Source organism: Gossypium hirsutum, chromosome A01, assembly GCF_007990345.1.
Source record: "Gossypium hirsutum isolate 1008001.06 chromosome A01, Gossypium_hirsutum_v2.1, whole genome shotgun sequence".
NCBI classification, from domain to species: domain Eukaryota; kingdom Viridiplantae; phylum Streptophyta; class Magnoliopsida; order Malvales; family Malvaceae; genus Gossypium; species Gossypium hirsutum.
Window position 1 is genome coordinate 54,789,542 of NC_053424.1, and position 18,242 is coordinate 54,807,783.

At 29.1% G+C, this 18,242-nt stretch overlaps 2 protein-coding genes across 3 annotated transcripts; one reads left to right on the forward strand and one right to left on the reverse strand.

Annotated features, from left to right (window-relative positions):
• The first annotated feature begins 2,092 nt into the window (after positions 1-2,092).
• LOC107890229 (transcription repressor OFP6) lies at positions 2,093-2,883 on the forward strand. Its single transcript, XM_016814713.2, has one exon. It carries the CDS (start codon positions 2,187-2,189, stop codon positions 2,757-2,759), a length of 573 nt encoding a protein of 190 aa, XP_016670202.1. The 5' UTR covers positions 2,093-2,186; the 3' UTR covers positions 2,760-2,883.
• A 7,737-nt stretch (positions 2,884-10,620) lies between these two features.
• Positions 10,621-15,622, reverse strand: LOC107890230 (uncharacterized). Of its 2 annotated transcripts, XM_041111806.1 has the most exons (4): positions 12,428-12,485; positions 11,893-12,343; positions 11,323-11,653; positions 10,621-11,244 (listed from the first exon to the last, which is right to left on the reverse strand). In XM_041111806.1, the coding sequence occupies exons 2-4, from the start codon at positions 12,066-12,068 to the stop codon at positions 10,750-10,752; spliced, it is 1,002 nt and encodes a 333-aa protein (XP_040967740.1). In that variant the 5' UTR covers positions 12,069-12,343; positions 12,428-12,485; the 3' UTR covers positions 10,621-10,749. The 2 variants fall into 2 exon arrangements, with proteins under 2 accessions (XP_040967740.1, XP_016670203.1); XM_016814714.2 differs by lacking the exons at positions 11,893-12,343; positions 12,428-12,485 and adding an exon at positions 15,487-15,622.
• Between the last annotated feature and the right edge of the window lie 2,620 nt (positions 15,623-18,242).

Genomic DNA, 18,242 nt, shown 5'->3' on the forward strand with positions numbered 1-18,242 from the left:
TTGTCTTAATTTACTATCTAAAATATGTTGAAGTTATGTGTTTCTGTCCCTCTTTTAACAAATTTTAAGAAAAAAAAGGTTTGGTAAGTTCGACTAATAAAAAAGTGCCATTTAACATGTTGTGGCGAATAAAGAAATGTCAGTTCGCGTTCCTTCATAATATATATATTATAAAGTATGTAAAAGAAATGGAAATAACATATAAAAAAAATTGGAAAAGCGTATAAAATCTAAATTACATAAAATTATATATACAAAATGAATATGATGATGATGGGTTAAAGCATTAAAGGGATACCTCAATGTAAAACTTTTGCAATCTTTGCTTCTTAGCCATGGTTTTTCGAGAAACAATTGCAACATAAAACAATCGAAGTATATTTAAGCGTAGAAAAAAGTCGTAAAATCAATATGAGTTTCTATTGGCTTTAAGGCTAATTGAACAACAAAGCACCTATATTTTTCTAAACTTTTTTATATTTAATCATTTTGAATATATATTTTATAGTTTATATATGATTTTTTATATTTCCTTTCCATTTTAATAATTTTTATAATTTATATATATTTAGATTTTATTAGAGTTGTCCATGGGTCGGGCCGAGTTAAGTAAAAAAATTAGGCTTGTTTTTTAAAGCCCAGGTCTGACCCGACTCGAAAAATAGGCTTAAAGTTTTGCCCAAGCTTGACCTGAAAAAAATGCTAAAACCTGAGCCCGACTTGCTCGTATTAAAATTTTTATATTATCTTTTATATAGAAAAGTAAAAAATACAATAAATACACTAAAAACCATTAAAATAAATGATTTCCAACAAATAAAAAAATTAAAAAAATATACTTAAATGGCAATAAGATAAGTGCAACTTAGCAAGCAAATACTTTTAAAATAATAATAATTTAACAATAAAACAAGAGTTATACAATATCCAAACAATAACAACAAAATAATAGTAATATAATAGCAAAATGATAGTAAAACAATGAAAAAAGTGTCAAAACAGTAAAAAAACAGCAACAATTTTCTTTTTGCAAATTTTGGTCGGGCCTAGGCAAAAAAAGCTTACCCAAGACATAGCCCGTTTAGAAAATGATCATTATTTTTTTGTCCAAGTCTATTTTTCAAGCCTATATTTTTACTCTAACCCTTCTACTTTCTGAGCCGAACCAAATGGCCTGACCCATGAATAAGTGTAGATTTTATATATTTTCCTTAATTTTGTATATATATAATTATTTCACATATATTTTCTAGATTATTTATATATTTTTCTAAATTTTTAACAATTTATTTTTATGTCTTACATACATATTTTATGAAAGAAAAATGATAATTTATAAAGGAGCGTTAAGTGGCACTTTTTCATTGGTCAAAACATACCAAATGATATTTTTTTCATTGGCCAAATCTACTTTTCTTAATAAATGTTAAAAGAGGGGTAAAAAAACGTAACTTTAACATACTTTAAGTATTAAATTGAAAAAAAAAATTGAAGTATCAAAGTGAGAAAATAGATATATTTTAGGGACAAACAGTGAATTAATCTTATAAAAATAATAATATAATTACCTTTGTTTTTTTAAAAAGTATATAATTACCTATTATTTGGTTTGTAAAATATATAAATTTAGTGGGTTCTTTAGGAATTAGATTAGATATTTTTATAATAATAAAAAAAATATTTTTGGTAGGATTAAAACTGAATTATTGGGTTACAATTTTAATTAATAGCAGTTGACACTGATTAATATCATCCTTTGGTTTTGCAAGCACAAATGGTATATTAAAAGAGAATTTTAAAGAAAACAAGAAAAATTAAATATGAAAGTGGATGTTGCTGTCATCTTCAGTTTCTACAAATAGAAATATTACTACGGCGTAGTATTACAAATTTACAATGCCATTAATCTTCCTTGGGAAAACAAACAACACCCTTAACTATCATTTCACTGAAATCCACTTATTTCCTTTTTTTTTTTAAAAAAAATAAAAATCCTATAAGACCAGTCAATTTATGACATATTATTTTATGAAAGGAGTAGTTTGGTGAGATTAAAACACATGGACCCCTCGCTCACATGCAGGATTGATTTATAGGATTTATATTTATACAGACATAGCTTCTTCAATCCTCATTCAGCTCAGTTTCTCTATACACTTATCATTTCCTTGTAATTTAAAACCAAAATGTCATTAACCAACAAGAAAAAGCTCATCCTCAACACAGCTTCAATCAGCTTAGGTTGCCGCAGCTGTAAGAAATTGAAGCTTACCAGTGTTTTCAACCCAAAACCCAAACCCCAATCTCCTTACAATCTCTCTTCTTCCAATTCCTCCAATAAAACAACCCCTTATAATTCCATGTCTGAATTTGGAACCCCTACCTCTTTTTCTTCACACACTACTAATCAGTACTGGGAAATGGACATCGAAACAGACAAGGAAGCCATGTGTTCGCCGCCTGCGACCACCGTACGAGGGTTGGGGCGTGTAGGAGGAGAGAGCCTGGCGGTGGAGAAAGATTCCGATGATCCTTACTTGGATTTCAGGTACTCCATGTTGCAAATGATACTGGAGAAACAGATATATTCCAAAGATGAATTAAAGGAGCTTCTCAACTGTTTCCTTCACTTGAATTCGTCTTATTACCATGGGATTATTCTTTCGGCTTTTACTGATATCTGGAATGGACTCTTCTCTATCAAGCCTGGTGGTGGTGGTTCCCCACACCTGCTTTCCCAATTTTATGCTGACATGTGAGAGTAATGAGGGGTTAATAAGCTCAACCTTTTGTTTGGAGGGTTCTTTTTTCTTTTTACCTTCAACTGTAGTCCAATGGGTTAATATGATTTTATAAGTAAAATTTGACAGTTGAGGTTATTAACAGCCCATGTTAATTAAGATATATACTATTTTAAACAAATATTTTCTTCTTCAATGTAGTTGTAAGTTGAAAATGTGAAGCTTTTTTCATGCATTGAAGGAAAGTATGTATTTTTTAAAAAAAATATTATATATATATTTAGAGTTTGTGGATTCAATTTATTTACAAAGTGTTATGTGCTTCTATCATGTAATCATTGTTAAAATATGTAAAAGGTATATATATATATATTTGGAACCTAAAAGTTAATAGTTTCAAAGCAAAATTCATGAATGTACATGAATAGGACAGAATAATTATATGTAATTATTATAATAATGATATTTTTTTTAGTTAAGAATTTTTACTGTAAAAATACATTTGAATAACAAAAACTACATTTAAGAACAAAGTTAAACAAAGGTTTAAAACTCACCATAACTAATCCTACAAAACTTGGAACAAGTAATTTCTATCTTCAATCACATTTAATTAAAGGGATTCAAAGATTAAAATAAGTATTTAAAAATATCAAATCTATATAATTACAAATAATTTTATTCAAATTTAATTATTAAGTGTCGTTTTTCTTTTTTATTTAGGTAATTTCACAAAAAAAATGAGTTTTCACCCATAATAAATATTATTAGTAATTAAAATAATGTTAGGATGTATAAATTATCTAGAATACATTAATTAAGTTAGTTATTTGTATTTGATCAATGGAGATCTTGGTGGGGGGGATTGGGATTTGAGTTGAGTAGACTCTAGACATGTTAATATCCAAAGTAAGTAGAGATGAACTATTAAAAATGGGGTTGTGGGTGATTTTTTTAATCTTGTTTTGAAAAAGAAAATGGAGAAGTAATTAATGGTAAAGTAGAGTACATTTGATGATGGTCACATATGTTTGTTGTTGTTTGCTAGTGGGCAGCAGTGGGGCAAGTCAACCCACATCACCCCCATTTTTGTATTCTTGGGTGGGACAACATAGCCTTTAATGCTGCCTGTTTCAACAGTTTTTTACTATTTTTTTAATCATAAACAATTACAAAATTATTTATTCCTAATATTTTAGTCATTCATTTCATCATTGTTTTACAACATAAAAAAAAATTTTTTGGCAAATGCGAACTTGCATAGGGATCTGCCATTTACATGAAATTACTACAGGCAGGTATGTTTATATATTTGTTGGATTGTGCATATCTAATAATTATAAATGAAATGTAATTATCTTATTTGAAATAATATAATGAAATTTATTAAAACATGTGTTAAAAATTTATTGATATTGGTATTTAATAAAGAGGAAATAAGAAGAAGAATGTGGTAGTGATTAAGAGGTCTTTATCTATATTAGGTGTAGAGTCCAAGTATCAAGAGAGGAGAAAGAGAGGGAGGAAGGAGAAGAGAGATTGTAATGCTAGGGTATATTGCTTAAGGGAGTAAAAGGGGAGTAAAAGGGAAGAAAAAGGATCCCTTCAATATCGGTATAAATAGGGGTAAGTTCTCATTGTTTAGTAGAGCCACATCAACGATAAAATGGATGGTGACCCTCTCGTGTGGTCGGTTAGATGATGAGTCCATTATATGCCAGTTGTTTTTAAGTATAGTATAGTGTGGGCTTTCTCTACATTCTCTTAGTTGTGATAATATAAAGATGTTAGGATTCAGTAGTTCCTTAGTAGTCTCCTCTTGGAGATAAGAACGTACTGCATGAGTGGCTTAATGGAGGATCCACTATTAATGGGTAACTTAATAGGGGAGTCAATAAACAGGCAAAGGTGGGTGGTTTGATAAGGAAGTCAATATGTGATCTTTATTTGAGTGGTATGAAGGATGTGGATAGTTTATTATTGAATAACCAACTAAATCACTATTTGTGGATGTTTTTTAAATCGTTTTTTTATTGAAACATAACCAAATTAGAGTAAAAGTATAACAATTTACATTTCAATATATTGTTGCACTAATTGAATTTTCGTCTTATGATTTTTCCTTAACCAAACATTCAGACCTCAAAAACGAAACGGATAGAAGTAAAATAAAAAATAAAATAAAAATTCACGAAAGAAAACAACAAATAAAAGGGATAATGTGATAAAATTAAAATAAAATCTAAATTGAAAACTCTGGCATTGATTTGAGTTCTAAATATTAGATGAACCTAAATAAAAAAAAATTCAATTGGACGTGCTCTTATTTAGATTCATTTTGATTTATAGTTGATTAGGGTTTGTACAAAGATGATTTGCTCTATTCCTTTTAGAAATTTTAAAATTTTTACTTGAATTTTATGAGATATTTTTGGAATTTTTAGAATGTTAAAGGATTTTTTTTCGAAAATTTCTTTTTACATTTTTTTATAATTTCAAATATTAAAAATTTTAAAAAAAATTCTCGATTTTTATATTCATGTGCTTTTAGACAATTTCTTTTTTAGAATTTTATAAAAATTTTCAATTTTTATATTCGTGCCCTCAGCCTTATGGGGTGCCTTTTGTCTTGCCTTGTAGCTGATAGTGTATTATCTTGCAAGATTGTGCATGCAAGCTAGATGACAGGATCGTTATAGGTTAATTGTCGGCTTGGAGTGTTGTGTGGTCCTACTCGAATATAGCCTTTGTGCTCCCTACAAGGGTGCATAGCAGGTTGCTCCTAGATCGACTTAAACAAGATTTGTGAAGGGCCACCTACGGGCCGTTCGACAAAAATGGTTGATACAGATACTTGTGGAAGGTTGTATGTGGACCACTCCTAGTGAAAGGTCATCTTAATTGTCCAACAACTTATCATGTGTAGCGTTAAAGTGAGGTATAACACTAATTCAATCTTTATATTTAAGTAAACAGCTAAAACTTTAATCTAAAGCATTTCAAGTTTACTAATATTTAGCAATGTACTTTTTTTATTTCAAAATTAAATTTATAGAAATTAAAATTTTCAGTTTTATTAATAAAAAATGATTAAAAAAAACACCTCTTTAGTCTTTTTCAATTTCGAAATTGAGTAAATTAATCACTCTAAAAAATTAGAGCAATTTAATCCTTGTTATTTTTAAAAGTGAGCAATCAAAGACAATTAGTCACATTGTTAATATCTTTTGTCAAGTTGTGCATAATTTTGATTGATATAATAACAAATTTAGCCATCAATGTTTACATATTTTGTTAATTTGGTCTTAATTCTAAAAAATTCAACAAATTTAGTCTCAACAGTTATACATTTACAAAAATATTGCATGCTAAAATTTTTAAATCATGATCGAATTGATAGAATGCGTAAATTATGAGAGCTAAAATTGTTATTATTAGAGTCAAATTTATGCAAAATTGATGAAAAACATTAACATTGTGATTAATTGTCCTTAGTTGCTCACTTTCAAAATTGACAAGGATTAAATTGTTTTGTTTTTTAGAGGGACCAATTTGCTTAATATCAAAATTGAGAAGGATTAGAGAGATTTTTTCACCAAAAAAACTAATTTACTTTTCATCCTATAGTACAAAGGCCTATTATATAATTTAACCACGCTGCAAACGATAATTTAGTAGCTAGTGCAATACCATGGATGGTACCAAGGGGGCAGGTAGGGTTTTGGCCTAGGGATGACAATCTTGAGCCGTACGATGGATTTCAAACCGCTTCTCTTCAAATGAAAATATTATAGATAATTAGCAAAATGAAATTGAAATGAGATGGTGTGAAGTGAGGATGGATGCATTTAATATCCATAGAAGTAATTGTCGAAACCATTTTTTATTTATTTTGAAAACAATGGGGATCGACTGTTGAAAACAAAAATGTGGAGTCGCCACCAATCTTTTTATTTAGGTGTGATTGGATCACCTAATAAGACATTTTAAATCAATTTCGGTCTACATAAATTCAAAAACGGGTTCGGGAGCCGGTTACGTATGAGGAAAGGTTAGCACCCCCACTACGCCCAAAAAATTGGTACCAAATTGATTTGATGCTATCCTTATATCAAAGATTTTAAGAAGAAAGATCTTTTAAAGCATGATTCTTTAAAATGTTTGAAATAGTTTAGATTAGTAGTCACAAATCTCTCGTTTCAAAGATATGCAATATCATACCCAGTACGATTGAATACGATCCTTTATACCTTTAGAGACAATTGATTTTTTTGTCTTTTGAAAATTTGTACACTAAAAAAGGGTTATTCAAATATTTAGTTCGCCGAAAAATCATACCCAGTACGATTGAGTACCATTTTCCAAATTCCCCAAATATTGAATATTACCTTATTTCTGAACTGAGAATTTGCTCAAAATGCTTTTATTTGTTTTAAAATAACAGTGAAACAACCGATATCAACCCAAAATATTGAAATTTGAATCACGATACAACAATATAGAAAAAATCAAAGTTACAAACACGGATTACTACACGAAATATTATACAAGTAAACAAAAGGACAAATTACCATGATTTAAATAATAGTGCAAAAGGCTAATAATCAATTTAAAACAATAATACATGAAATAACATGAAAACTAAAGCGATACATAGTACACAAAAACAAATAGGAAATAATTTGAAAACTATTAAATATATGAAAACTTACAAAATGAATCAACACATGATTGGATTTGAAAGGATGCACATATATAAAAATATAAGACTAAGAATATGTGAATGAATATGAAAATAAATATTGTGAAAGAAGTAATTTGGAGCTAATAACATGCAAGAATACTTTAAAAACTAAACCTATATACCTTAAGGTGTTAATATACATACAACAATAAAAATCAATAAAACAATATATAATGAAAATATAATACCATAACAAAGGATAAACAATATACATGAAAGATGAACAAACCAATATACAATAAAATTATATGTACATAAACAGACCTAGAATTAATTATTTGTAAAATTAGCACGAAATTAATAATGCATATTAGCTTAGGTTAATTTTATCATGAATTATTCGTAATGAAAAATGATATATATATACATAATTATATATACAAAGAAAAACTATATGGATGAAATACGTGAACTTAATAATGTACATAGGTCAAACATATGTACCAATATATGTACATGCAAAAATAATAACAATTTAAATGATACATGAGATATGTAAGATTTTCCATAAACAACAAAGATATATAATAAAATATAGGAATAAATTTAAAAGACATTATATGTATAAAATAACATAAAATTGATAATATATATAGAATAAAATTAATTTTATCAGGATATATATATAATAATAATATATAAGAACATTTATACAAATTATTATATAGAATGTTGAAATAATATGATATAAATAAACTTTACAATAATGATTTAAACAAACAAAGTAAAATTATCAAAGTAGCTAGAAATATAAAAAATAAATAATCAAGAATTAAAAAAATGCATGTTAAGTGGATTTTTAAAATAATAATGAATTATACAAAATAAAAAACTCAATCAAAATAGTATACATGTACAAATATATAAAAAGATTTAAACTAAATATTATACGAAATGTCAAAATAATATGATATATAAAAAAGAACTTCAAAATAATTACACAAATAAAAACAAAGCAAAAATATTAAAAAGCGAATAAAAATATTAAATGAATTTTAAAACAATGAATTATACTAATAGAAAACTCAATTAAAACAGAATTTAAGTAGAAGAGATAATTTACAAAATAAAAAAACTTATTGAAATAGAAATAATGACTAAAGCTTAATATACACGAATATTCAGTATTTAGGCGCGGGCCAAATTGAAGTGTCACACAAATTCTAGGGCCAATTTAAAACAAATAAAATGCGAATAAGGGTTAATCAAAAGAATGCGCAAACGGGGAGGACTATACGCCAAAATCTACCATTTTCAAATTCTTTATATGGCCAAATTCCAACCAAACAACCTAATCGGCTAAACCAAACTCCAATCCCCTTTTTTCTTCCTTATCAAACCCCAAAATCTCACTAAAACTGGCGATTCACATTCCCCAAACAGCAGCCAACATATTCAAGCCCTGATAGAAGATCTTTCAGCCTTGAAGTCTCTTTTCCACTTCGATCGCAACGAAGCAAAAGAAACTTTCGGCATATTTGCAAGATAAGGCTTATTCTTCTCTTTTTCTTTTGTTTTTCCTTAAATGCATATGATGAAAAACAAAGAAAATAGATGAACAATTAATAGAAGACGAAAGAAATTAAAAAAAAAAGAAATCAGAAATCACCAAAAAGAACTACTTTCCCCTTTTTCTCTTAAGTATCCGTAAAAAATATAGTACATTCAGTCATCCCTTTTATAGCTAAAAAATGAAAATAAAATAAATAAGAAAAGTCCAATTGCTTTGCTGTAATACTGCGTATTCTGTTATTTGCTTATTCTCGCGTGTTCCATTTGCAGAAAAGAACCGTCCAACGGCACGAGCAGAGACGCGCGCGAGGGACTGTTGGCGCACGTGTGGTGTTCGTCCGTATCACTGGCTGGTTACTGGTGATTTCCAGAAGCTTCTGGCCTTGCTTTGAGTACGAACTGCTAGGAGCACAGACTATGGCTGTGGCGCTGATCAGCAACTGGGATTTGGGCTAGGGTTAGTCTTAGATTGGGCCACCTGTGAATCGGGCTAGGGATTTTAGGTTTTGGGCTTTTATTGGGTGTTGGGTTTTGTACTAGGCTACTATAATTTGGGGTTAATGGGTTTTGAAATTTGGAATGTAAGTGGACTGTTAAAGTTTGGACTTTTTATTTTTATTTTAATTTATTTTTGGTTTATTTTTTTGTTAACGGGCCCGGGCGAAATGGGCCTATTACAGTAATAGTGACTTTCAATATCATGCATCCATAGTGAAGTGGGTTGGATGATGAGGCACAACATGCCAACAATGGGGCGGTAGTGAATTTGGCAACACTCACCCCACCCCATTTTCATGATGTCATCCCTACTCTAACCGCTCAAATGACAAAATATCATTTTAGCATCTTTAAATTTCTAAAATTATATGTTAGTTTAATGGTAAAAATATACTTTAGCTCCTTAAAGATGATAAAATTTCAATTTAAACCCTTTAGAAATTCTAAAATAATAAATATATAATAATTTACAATACTATAATATGATATTGATATTCTTAGAATAAGTTTTTGACTTCGACCCTATCAATATTATATTAATAACAATAATCAAATTTTATGGTAAAACATTTGAAAATAAAACTTATAATTTTAATACTGACTATCAGGCTCCGTTTGTTTGCAGGTAAAATGTTTTTCGAAAAATGATTTCTAGAAAATAATTTCTTGGAAAATGATTTCTGGAAAATGATTTACTTTTTTGGTGTTTGGATGAATCTGTGTAAAATATTTTCTGTTGTTTGGCAGATTTGTTGAAAATATTTTCCTGAAAAGCTGTTTTAATAAAAATTTATATATTTAAGAATTTATTATATTTCTTTGTTTGATTGAGTTTACTTTATATATATATTAATAAATTTATATTTTAAATTATTTTTACATGTATTGTAATGATTTATTTATAAATAAATAAATCATTTTAAATATATAATAATACTCAATTATTAAATTAGAATATTAACCGTCATAAATTGAAAACAACCAAAGTCAAATAAATTATTTGTAATTGTGTTATAAAAAATTAAAAAATAAGGATTGAATGATTATAAATTAGCTTCCAAACCACAATTAATACTAGAAATTAATAATATTATCCAAATACATAATTAGTATTACAGCACATGATAACAACAACATTATCCGAGTGCATAACTAATATTACACCATATGATAACTAATATTACACCACATGAGAACAACAATATTGTCCAAGTGCATAACTAATATTACACCACATTAAAAGTATCAATATCTTCAACCTTGAGAAAATTTTTGAAGCCAAATTTTTCTATGCTTCTTACTTTTAACTAAAAAAGCTTTTGCCTCAGATTCATGACTCACTAAATAATCAAACACAGAACAAAGGAAGTCATCATCAAATCCTTCTACCTCCATTGACATCACTTCTTCGTAAAGATGTGGTGTCTTATCCGCAGTAAATTGTTCCAAAGCATTAGCAATTTTGCCAAGTTGTTCACCCACAAATTTAATTTGTTCATCATTGACACTTTCTTGAGCCTTTTTTCTTTTACGTTTGGATGTGCCAGATGAAGATACATTTGTTCTTACCTCTTCAGTCGCTTCATTCTCGCAGTCTATAGGCACTGAATCTATGTTATCATCATCCAAATCTATGTCAGCAAATGTTCTAGCAAAACTCCCTGTTGCCATATCTTTGCCAACAACCAAAGCCATTTCATCATAATGATCAATGCTTTTATTCAAAAATGGCTCATACTTCTTGTGCGCCTGTTGGATATTATACAAAATTAGAATAACAAGTAAAAAATAATTGAAATATACTTACCATATATATACATTTATTACCATTACTGTTGCATCATATGTCGCTCTATCACATGTGATCATTTTCATGTTATCATCCCATCCAAAACCACTTTCACCCCGAATTGTGCATATAATCTGCCACTGTTTTTTTACAGTCCTTAAATAATTTTCCACATGTTTTGCATCGCATTGGACTTGAAGTTTTTCAGAAATAGCTTCGACAACTCGATTAATAGAAACTGCTTTGAAAGTATTAGAAGGCTTATTTTCTTTCTGGGCCTCCTCTGCTAAAATTTCAAGAAAAAGATGTTCCATCGGTTTTGTCCACCTGAATTGCTTGGAGGTCCCTTCTTTGTTGCCCTTACCCATTCTACATTAATAATTGTCATTGTCAATCATTTCAATATTCAACAAGCTTAAAACATAATAAATTCAATATCTAACAAGCTTGAAACATAATCAATATCTAACAAAATCAAGACATAATAATTTCAGAATCCAACAAATATAATAAACTAAAATTTTAGAATCCAACATTAACAAAAAAAAACAATTTTAATACTAAAACATACATAACATAGAAACAACAACCTTAAGCCCTAAACCTACCTAATATTTCTAGCCATATAATCAGTCCACATAGTTTGTGCAATTTCATCTCTCTTAGCAGACCATTCTCTTTCTTCTTCTCTTTCTTCTCGCTCCGTAAGAGTTGATATTATCAAATCAGACTCAAGCTCCTCGTATAATCCTTGATTAAGTAAATCACTAGGATCAATTCCCATGATATGATTATGAATGATGCAACAAGCCAAAACTATATCTACTTGAGTTTGAAAATTCCAAAATGGTTCAGCATCTAATACACGAAACCGTTTCTTCAAAATCTCGAAAACACGTTCAATAGTGATTCATAATGATGAATGACGAAGATTAAAGAGTTCCTTTGCATTTTCAGGCCCCTGAGCACTAAACTCTTTTAAATGATATCGAACACCACGATATGGGGTAATAAATCCATTACGGATGCCATATCCAGCATCAGCAAGATAATATTTACCTACAATTTAACAAAACATAATTATTACTAATAAATTATGAGCTTACTAGAACTATTTGGTATTTAATGTTGTATAATTCTTACCTTCCGGAATTCTTAATCCTCTTGGGCGTGAAAGTGCATCACTTAAAATACGAGAATCATGTGCACTACATTCCCAACCAGCTAGAACATAGGAAAATTTCAAATCAAATGTAATGGCAGCCAATACATTTTGTGTCGTCCCCTCTTTACGGCTACGAAATCTTCCTTGAATGTTAAGTGGAACGGATGCACGAACCTGAGTTCCATCTAATGCTCCAATACAATCTTTAAAATAAGAATAAAACCTTGGATTGTTTCTGATTTCACTAGGAATTGACTCATCAGGTAATCTAATAACTAGCTTATACAACTTCAAAATAGCTCTCAATACAACCCTAAAATAAACGGTGAATTGTCTCGGTTGATTTATAATATCTAGATCCTATCACTCGAAACCTTACATTATGACCAATTATATGTAAAAATATAACCACTTGCTCCCTAATATTCACCGATTTAGTTGATTGTAACAAATTATTTCTACTAAGAATATCACACAAATTAAAAAATACAATCGGTCTCATCCTTATCACATCAATACAATGCTGGTCACCACTATATAAAATACTATTAATATAATTTTCTCTTTCTTAATCTCTATTCACATAAGGGTGAGAAGTAATTTCCTTCCTAGTTTTTAATTTTTTAATCCAGAGAGCCCCAAAAGCTAAAACTGAAGCCACGACTCCGACAATTGCATGATGTTGATTACGATCCATCTACACAATACCACATAAATATTTGACCACTTAAACTTTTCATAAGATCACATATATGACTAAAATTACCATGACTAAAGTGCAAACATATATATATGTATATATTACAGAATATATAATTAAAGCAGATTTTATATTTCGCATTGAACCACTGTGGTCCATTAGTCTTTCTATCATTTTTAAATGTTTTAAGAATAAAAAAAAACATATTTAGAAATTGAAAATTCTTTCTGTAAGTAATAAAATATATTATTCTCTTTTTCTTGGACATAGAAGACAATATTAAATTTAAAATTTGAAATTAAAAAGTATTTGGATGAAGAAATTTGAATTAAATCCTTAGCTTTGATTATATTTTATTAGTGAAATAGAAATAGTCATCAAACATTTTTAATCCAAAAAAATGAAAAGAAAAGTAGTTAATAGTATGAATTTGCCACGTAATAATATGTATAGATTTTAGCCAGGTTGCATACGAGAGTTGGGTGGAATTTTCAAAGATTTGGGAGATAATGTTTTATGATCATATCAAAAAAATATATATTTATATTTATTTGTAAAATTGGATACCATAAGAAAATATGATAAATTTATTTAATACAATATTTAATATTTAATAACTTAAAAAATAAAAGCTTAGTTAATAAAATTGTAATTTAACTATAAAATTAAGATTTTAATATTTTAAATTGAAAATTTGTAATATATAAATTATGTACAAACTATACTTAAATTTGTTAAAATTTTAAATGGAAATAATGATTGATGTAATTATGTTTTAATATAAAAAAAACATCAACCATGTTTAAATTAAAAAAATCGGAGGGAAGAAAATGGATCAAGAGGCAGAGCCCACCACCAAAATCTAGAATATAGAAATTGAACTTATCATTATCTTTTATTCTCATAAATCGAAATCATGCATATGTCATAGTAAAATATTTATAAACCATAAACCAGATGCATTAAAATGATAAGATCAAAATAAGTAACAGGCACTTTAGGCACCTAAGACTTCAGTAAGCATTTCTATTTCAAACAACATGCAGCAATTAACAATTTACCAGCAAAACAATCCTTTTTTAATTAACCCACCATTAATATGCATATTACAGTACAAATCAAAAGAGAGAACACTACGAGAGTGTTATTTATCTTTCTAATTTCAAATTTAAATTTATACTAATTATTCTTTATGACAAACAAAGAAGAAACTAAAATCCACAGTGGTTATTAAGCACCAAAGTGAAAATTTTACACAAGGCGGGATGATCATTTGCCTTCTAAGTAGAAAGCAAGCCTAATTCGACAAAGTATGCTTTAGTTCTTATCCAAGAAAAGAGAAGACTACTTGACATAAAGAAATGTCCTTTAAAACATCTATTCTAAAGCTCTAGGCACTAGATTTACTGAAGCAGGCTTGCAAATTTAACTTGATTCAATCAAGTTCAAATTTCAACTTAACAAAGCTAGGACAAGGCAAACCAAGCTATCATACAACTTCATTTTGCATCAAATACTTAGATACCAAAAACCCAAAGTTCAGCTCACTTGGTTCATCTATCTAGTAGGGATTAATTTGTACAAAAAAATATGATAGTAAATACCCAATTCCACAAATCATCTTAAATCAGAAAAAGAAAGAAAGACAACCAAAATGAATATACCTCCTCCAAAATCATATCATTTCATCAATTGAATATATATATATTAAACGAATCAAGTACAACTTAAAGCGCTAATTGATATATTAAACAAAATGAAATCAAAGAACACAGAAAGGAAAACACTTTAAATAATCATATAACATAAAAGCCAGAAAGAAACAAAAATATATTTTTTTAAACAGATTTTCAAATCTGTTTTATAAGAAGAATCCAAATTTGCTTTTAACATTTCCAGTTGGTGGAGCCTAATTCATATACTTCTTGTGTTGGCAAAATTAAGATGTTCGGATCCTAAGAGTATTTGTGCTAGAACTAGTAGTGAAGCTTCTGGTTCTATAGGCTCACAAAGTATATGACACAACTAACCTAAAACAACACATGAGAACACCAATCAAAACCCATCGAATGAAAAATGATAATCCCACAAACAACCGAAAGTATAAGCCAAAGTCATTGCCGACTACCAAGAGAACGACCACGGTTTGTTAGTATGGCAAAAAAAGCCGAAACAACAAGAATGAAAAGAACCAAAAGAGGGACAACAACCACACGTCAATCTCAATCCAAGGGAATCAGAATCCATATGAAAAAGAGAATCACCAAAACCACAACTCCACCTCACAAAACCCATCACCAAAACAAAATGAAAAAGCAGAATAATAAGATGCCATACCTTGCAAGGAAGAATGAGATCCTGAGAAAGAGGGGAAGACAAAAAACGAAATAGCAGTGTGTGTAAATTTTGCCTGAGCAGAAATGAAATGCGACGAATTAAGGAAAAAGGGAAGAGATTTGAAGAACGAAAGAAGAAGAAGACATGGAAAAATTTGAAGAATGGAAGAAAAAGAAGGCAGAACGGATGAAAAACAAAGCCTTACTTGGATGAAGAGGAGATGGAAAATGTCTTACACAATTGAAATCGGTAAGACATTTTCCCCAAATTGAAGGGGATTTTACCCGTGTCCAGTAAAATATTTTCCCTTTGGAAAATGTTTTCAAGCATCCAAACACGGTAAAACCAAGAAAACTTTTTCCGAAAAATGTTTTCCTGGCTTCCAAACGGACCCTTAGTGTCTTAACTTGTATAGAGTAGTGGTTAAAAACTTTTGTTAAACACCCGTTTGACACGAATTCGAACTGTGTTATCTCACATTTTCCCTTAAATTATATAAAAAATTATTAGTTGTTGTATTTTTCATATAATTAACATCCATAAAAAATAATTAAGGTTTTCTTTTTCGGTGAAGGTTGATTTTAAGTTTTTACTCAATGCCTATTCAAACTCTGAATATATCCTCCACCCCAAATATTGCCATAAGTTTCACCTTTTTTACTAATAGTTTCGCATGGAAAGATTTTGCAGTTTTGATTGGTGTTTTGATAGTGTCCCTTTTCAAGATACCCCATTCTTAATTTGTTGCAAAACTATTACATTACGAAAAAGCTAAAACAAAAAGAAAATGCTTGCTGGCCAACATCCTCTCTCTGTCTTAGTTTAAATTAAAGCCTTAGATGACATTTTGTTTTTCACTTTGTCCTGTCAATAAAAGTGCTTATTAAATGTGGTCTCATTTCAAGTGTTTGTCAAATCCAAATAGAAAATTAAAAAAAAAAATCATGAATCTGAGAATCTTTCTTTTCTGTCTATTTGTTTTCTCCGTTGTGTGACCAATAAAAGGACTTAAATAAATGATTAGATTTTTCATTAAAAAATAAGTTTAGATAAGTTGATACACATTACACAGGGTAGGAGTTCATGGTCGTATGAAATTTTATATTAGTTTTTAAAGTGAATCCCATGTTAACTGTTCATGAAACGTTCCATTAGTCATGCAAGTTGAGATACGGTTTTGTAAATCAGTTTAATGAGTTATTTTTGATTAAAGTGGCTGGCTTGAAGAGATAAGGTATAATTCTATAATAAACTTAAAAAGTATTTAGTTGAATAAAAATAGAGGTTAGATTCAAGTAAATAAAAATTTGAATTGAATTACTTGATCAGATTAATTGGATTCACAATCTATTTTTGGTTTTCTATTGCACATCATAAAATTGAGATGAAGAAAAATTTGATATAAAATCATACCATTTAGTTAAACATAATTTTATTAAATATTTATTATATGTGGTTGGTTCAATATTGAATTAATTAAGTCAATTGAACTTATAATAAAGGTATTAATTTAATTTAATTTAATTGGTTGAAATTCTCGCAATGACTATAGAATTAGATATCAACATCTCACTTTTCCTATTTCTATACCCTAGTCTCAAATAAAAATGTGGATCACAAATTGAAAACAAGCCTAAACTTCACTACTTTGAAATATTTTTGTTTAATGTAGAAAAATATCAAAGGAGAAAGACATAATCTAGCTATTCTTTTAACACTGTGGGAACATCACATTGCTTCTTTGCCTACAAAATAGTACACAATGCCTTAACTCAAAAGCTTAAAAAAGAAAGAAAAGAAAAGATACTAACTAACATGGGTTTTCTACAACAAAAACAATCATCTTCTTTCTTTTTAAAAAAGAAGCAAATAAATATATCCTATAGTTTTTGTACTGTAATTTGAACCCGTTATGTAATTTCATCTCCCTTTCTTCATGTTTCAACTCTTATCTTTGCTTATATGATGTGCATTTATGGACAATTTTAAAAACTATATTATTTAGTAAATTTGGAGTGTAAATAGGCCAATTTGCCCGACCCCCTGGAAACCCAAAAATAAATAAATAAAATAAAGTCCATTTAGTTAGTGACCTATAAAGCCCAATACATGACCCAAAAACCAAACTTAATATCCTAGCCCAATAAGCCCAATCCCGAACAGCCCAAAAAGCCCAAAAATTTGAACCAAATCAGAAACCCTAGGTCACCCCCATTTGTTTTTTGCGCCACAACAGCAACCACTAAGGCCTCTCCGTACCTCCGTATGCAGCACCGCACGCCAGCTGGCATTCATCGTACCTGCAAAAATGGACATCAAAAGCAACAAAAATGGACAAATATTGTATTGTTTTTTTCTTTTCTTTTGTTTTCCCTTATTCGACTATAAGAGAGCCAAAAGGAATCATCTTGTGGTACACACGCACAATACGCAATACACAAACATATTATGCACACTGAATATCAAAAGAAATCAAGTCGAAAGTTATTGGAAGGTGATTTCCAAATCTGTTTTTTTTTCTTTCTTTTTTTTATTTCTTGCGATTGACTTGCAACTTAGGCATGGATACATGAAGTGGATACCTGAATCGACGCCGATGAGAGCCCAAACATCTCAAAATATATAGATGTGGGCGAGGGTCGAATGGTACCAGGATACTGTTTAAATCTTCCAAGATTGTTTCATTTTTCGAAGAATACCATAGGATTCGAAACTTTTTTTTTTAAAAAAAAAAGGAAGCAAAGTTACCAGATCTC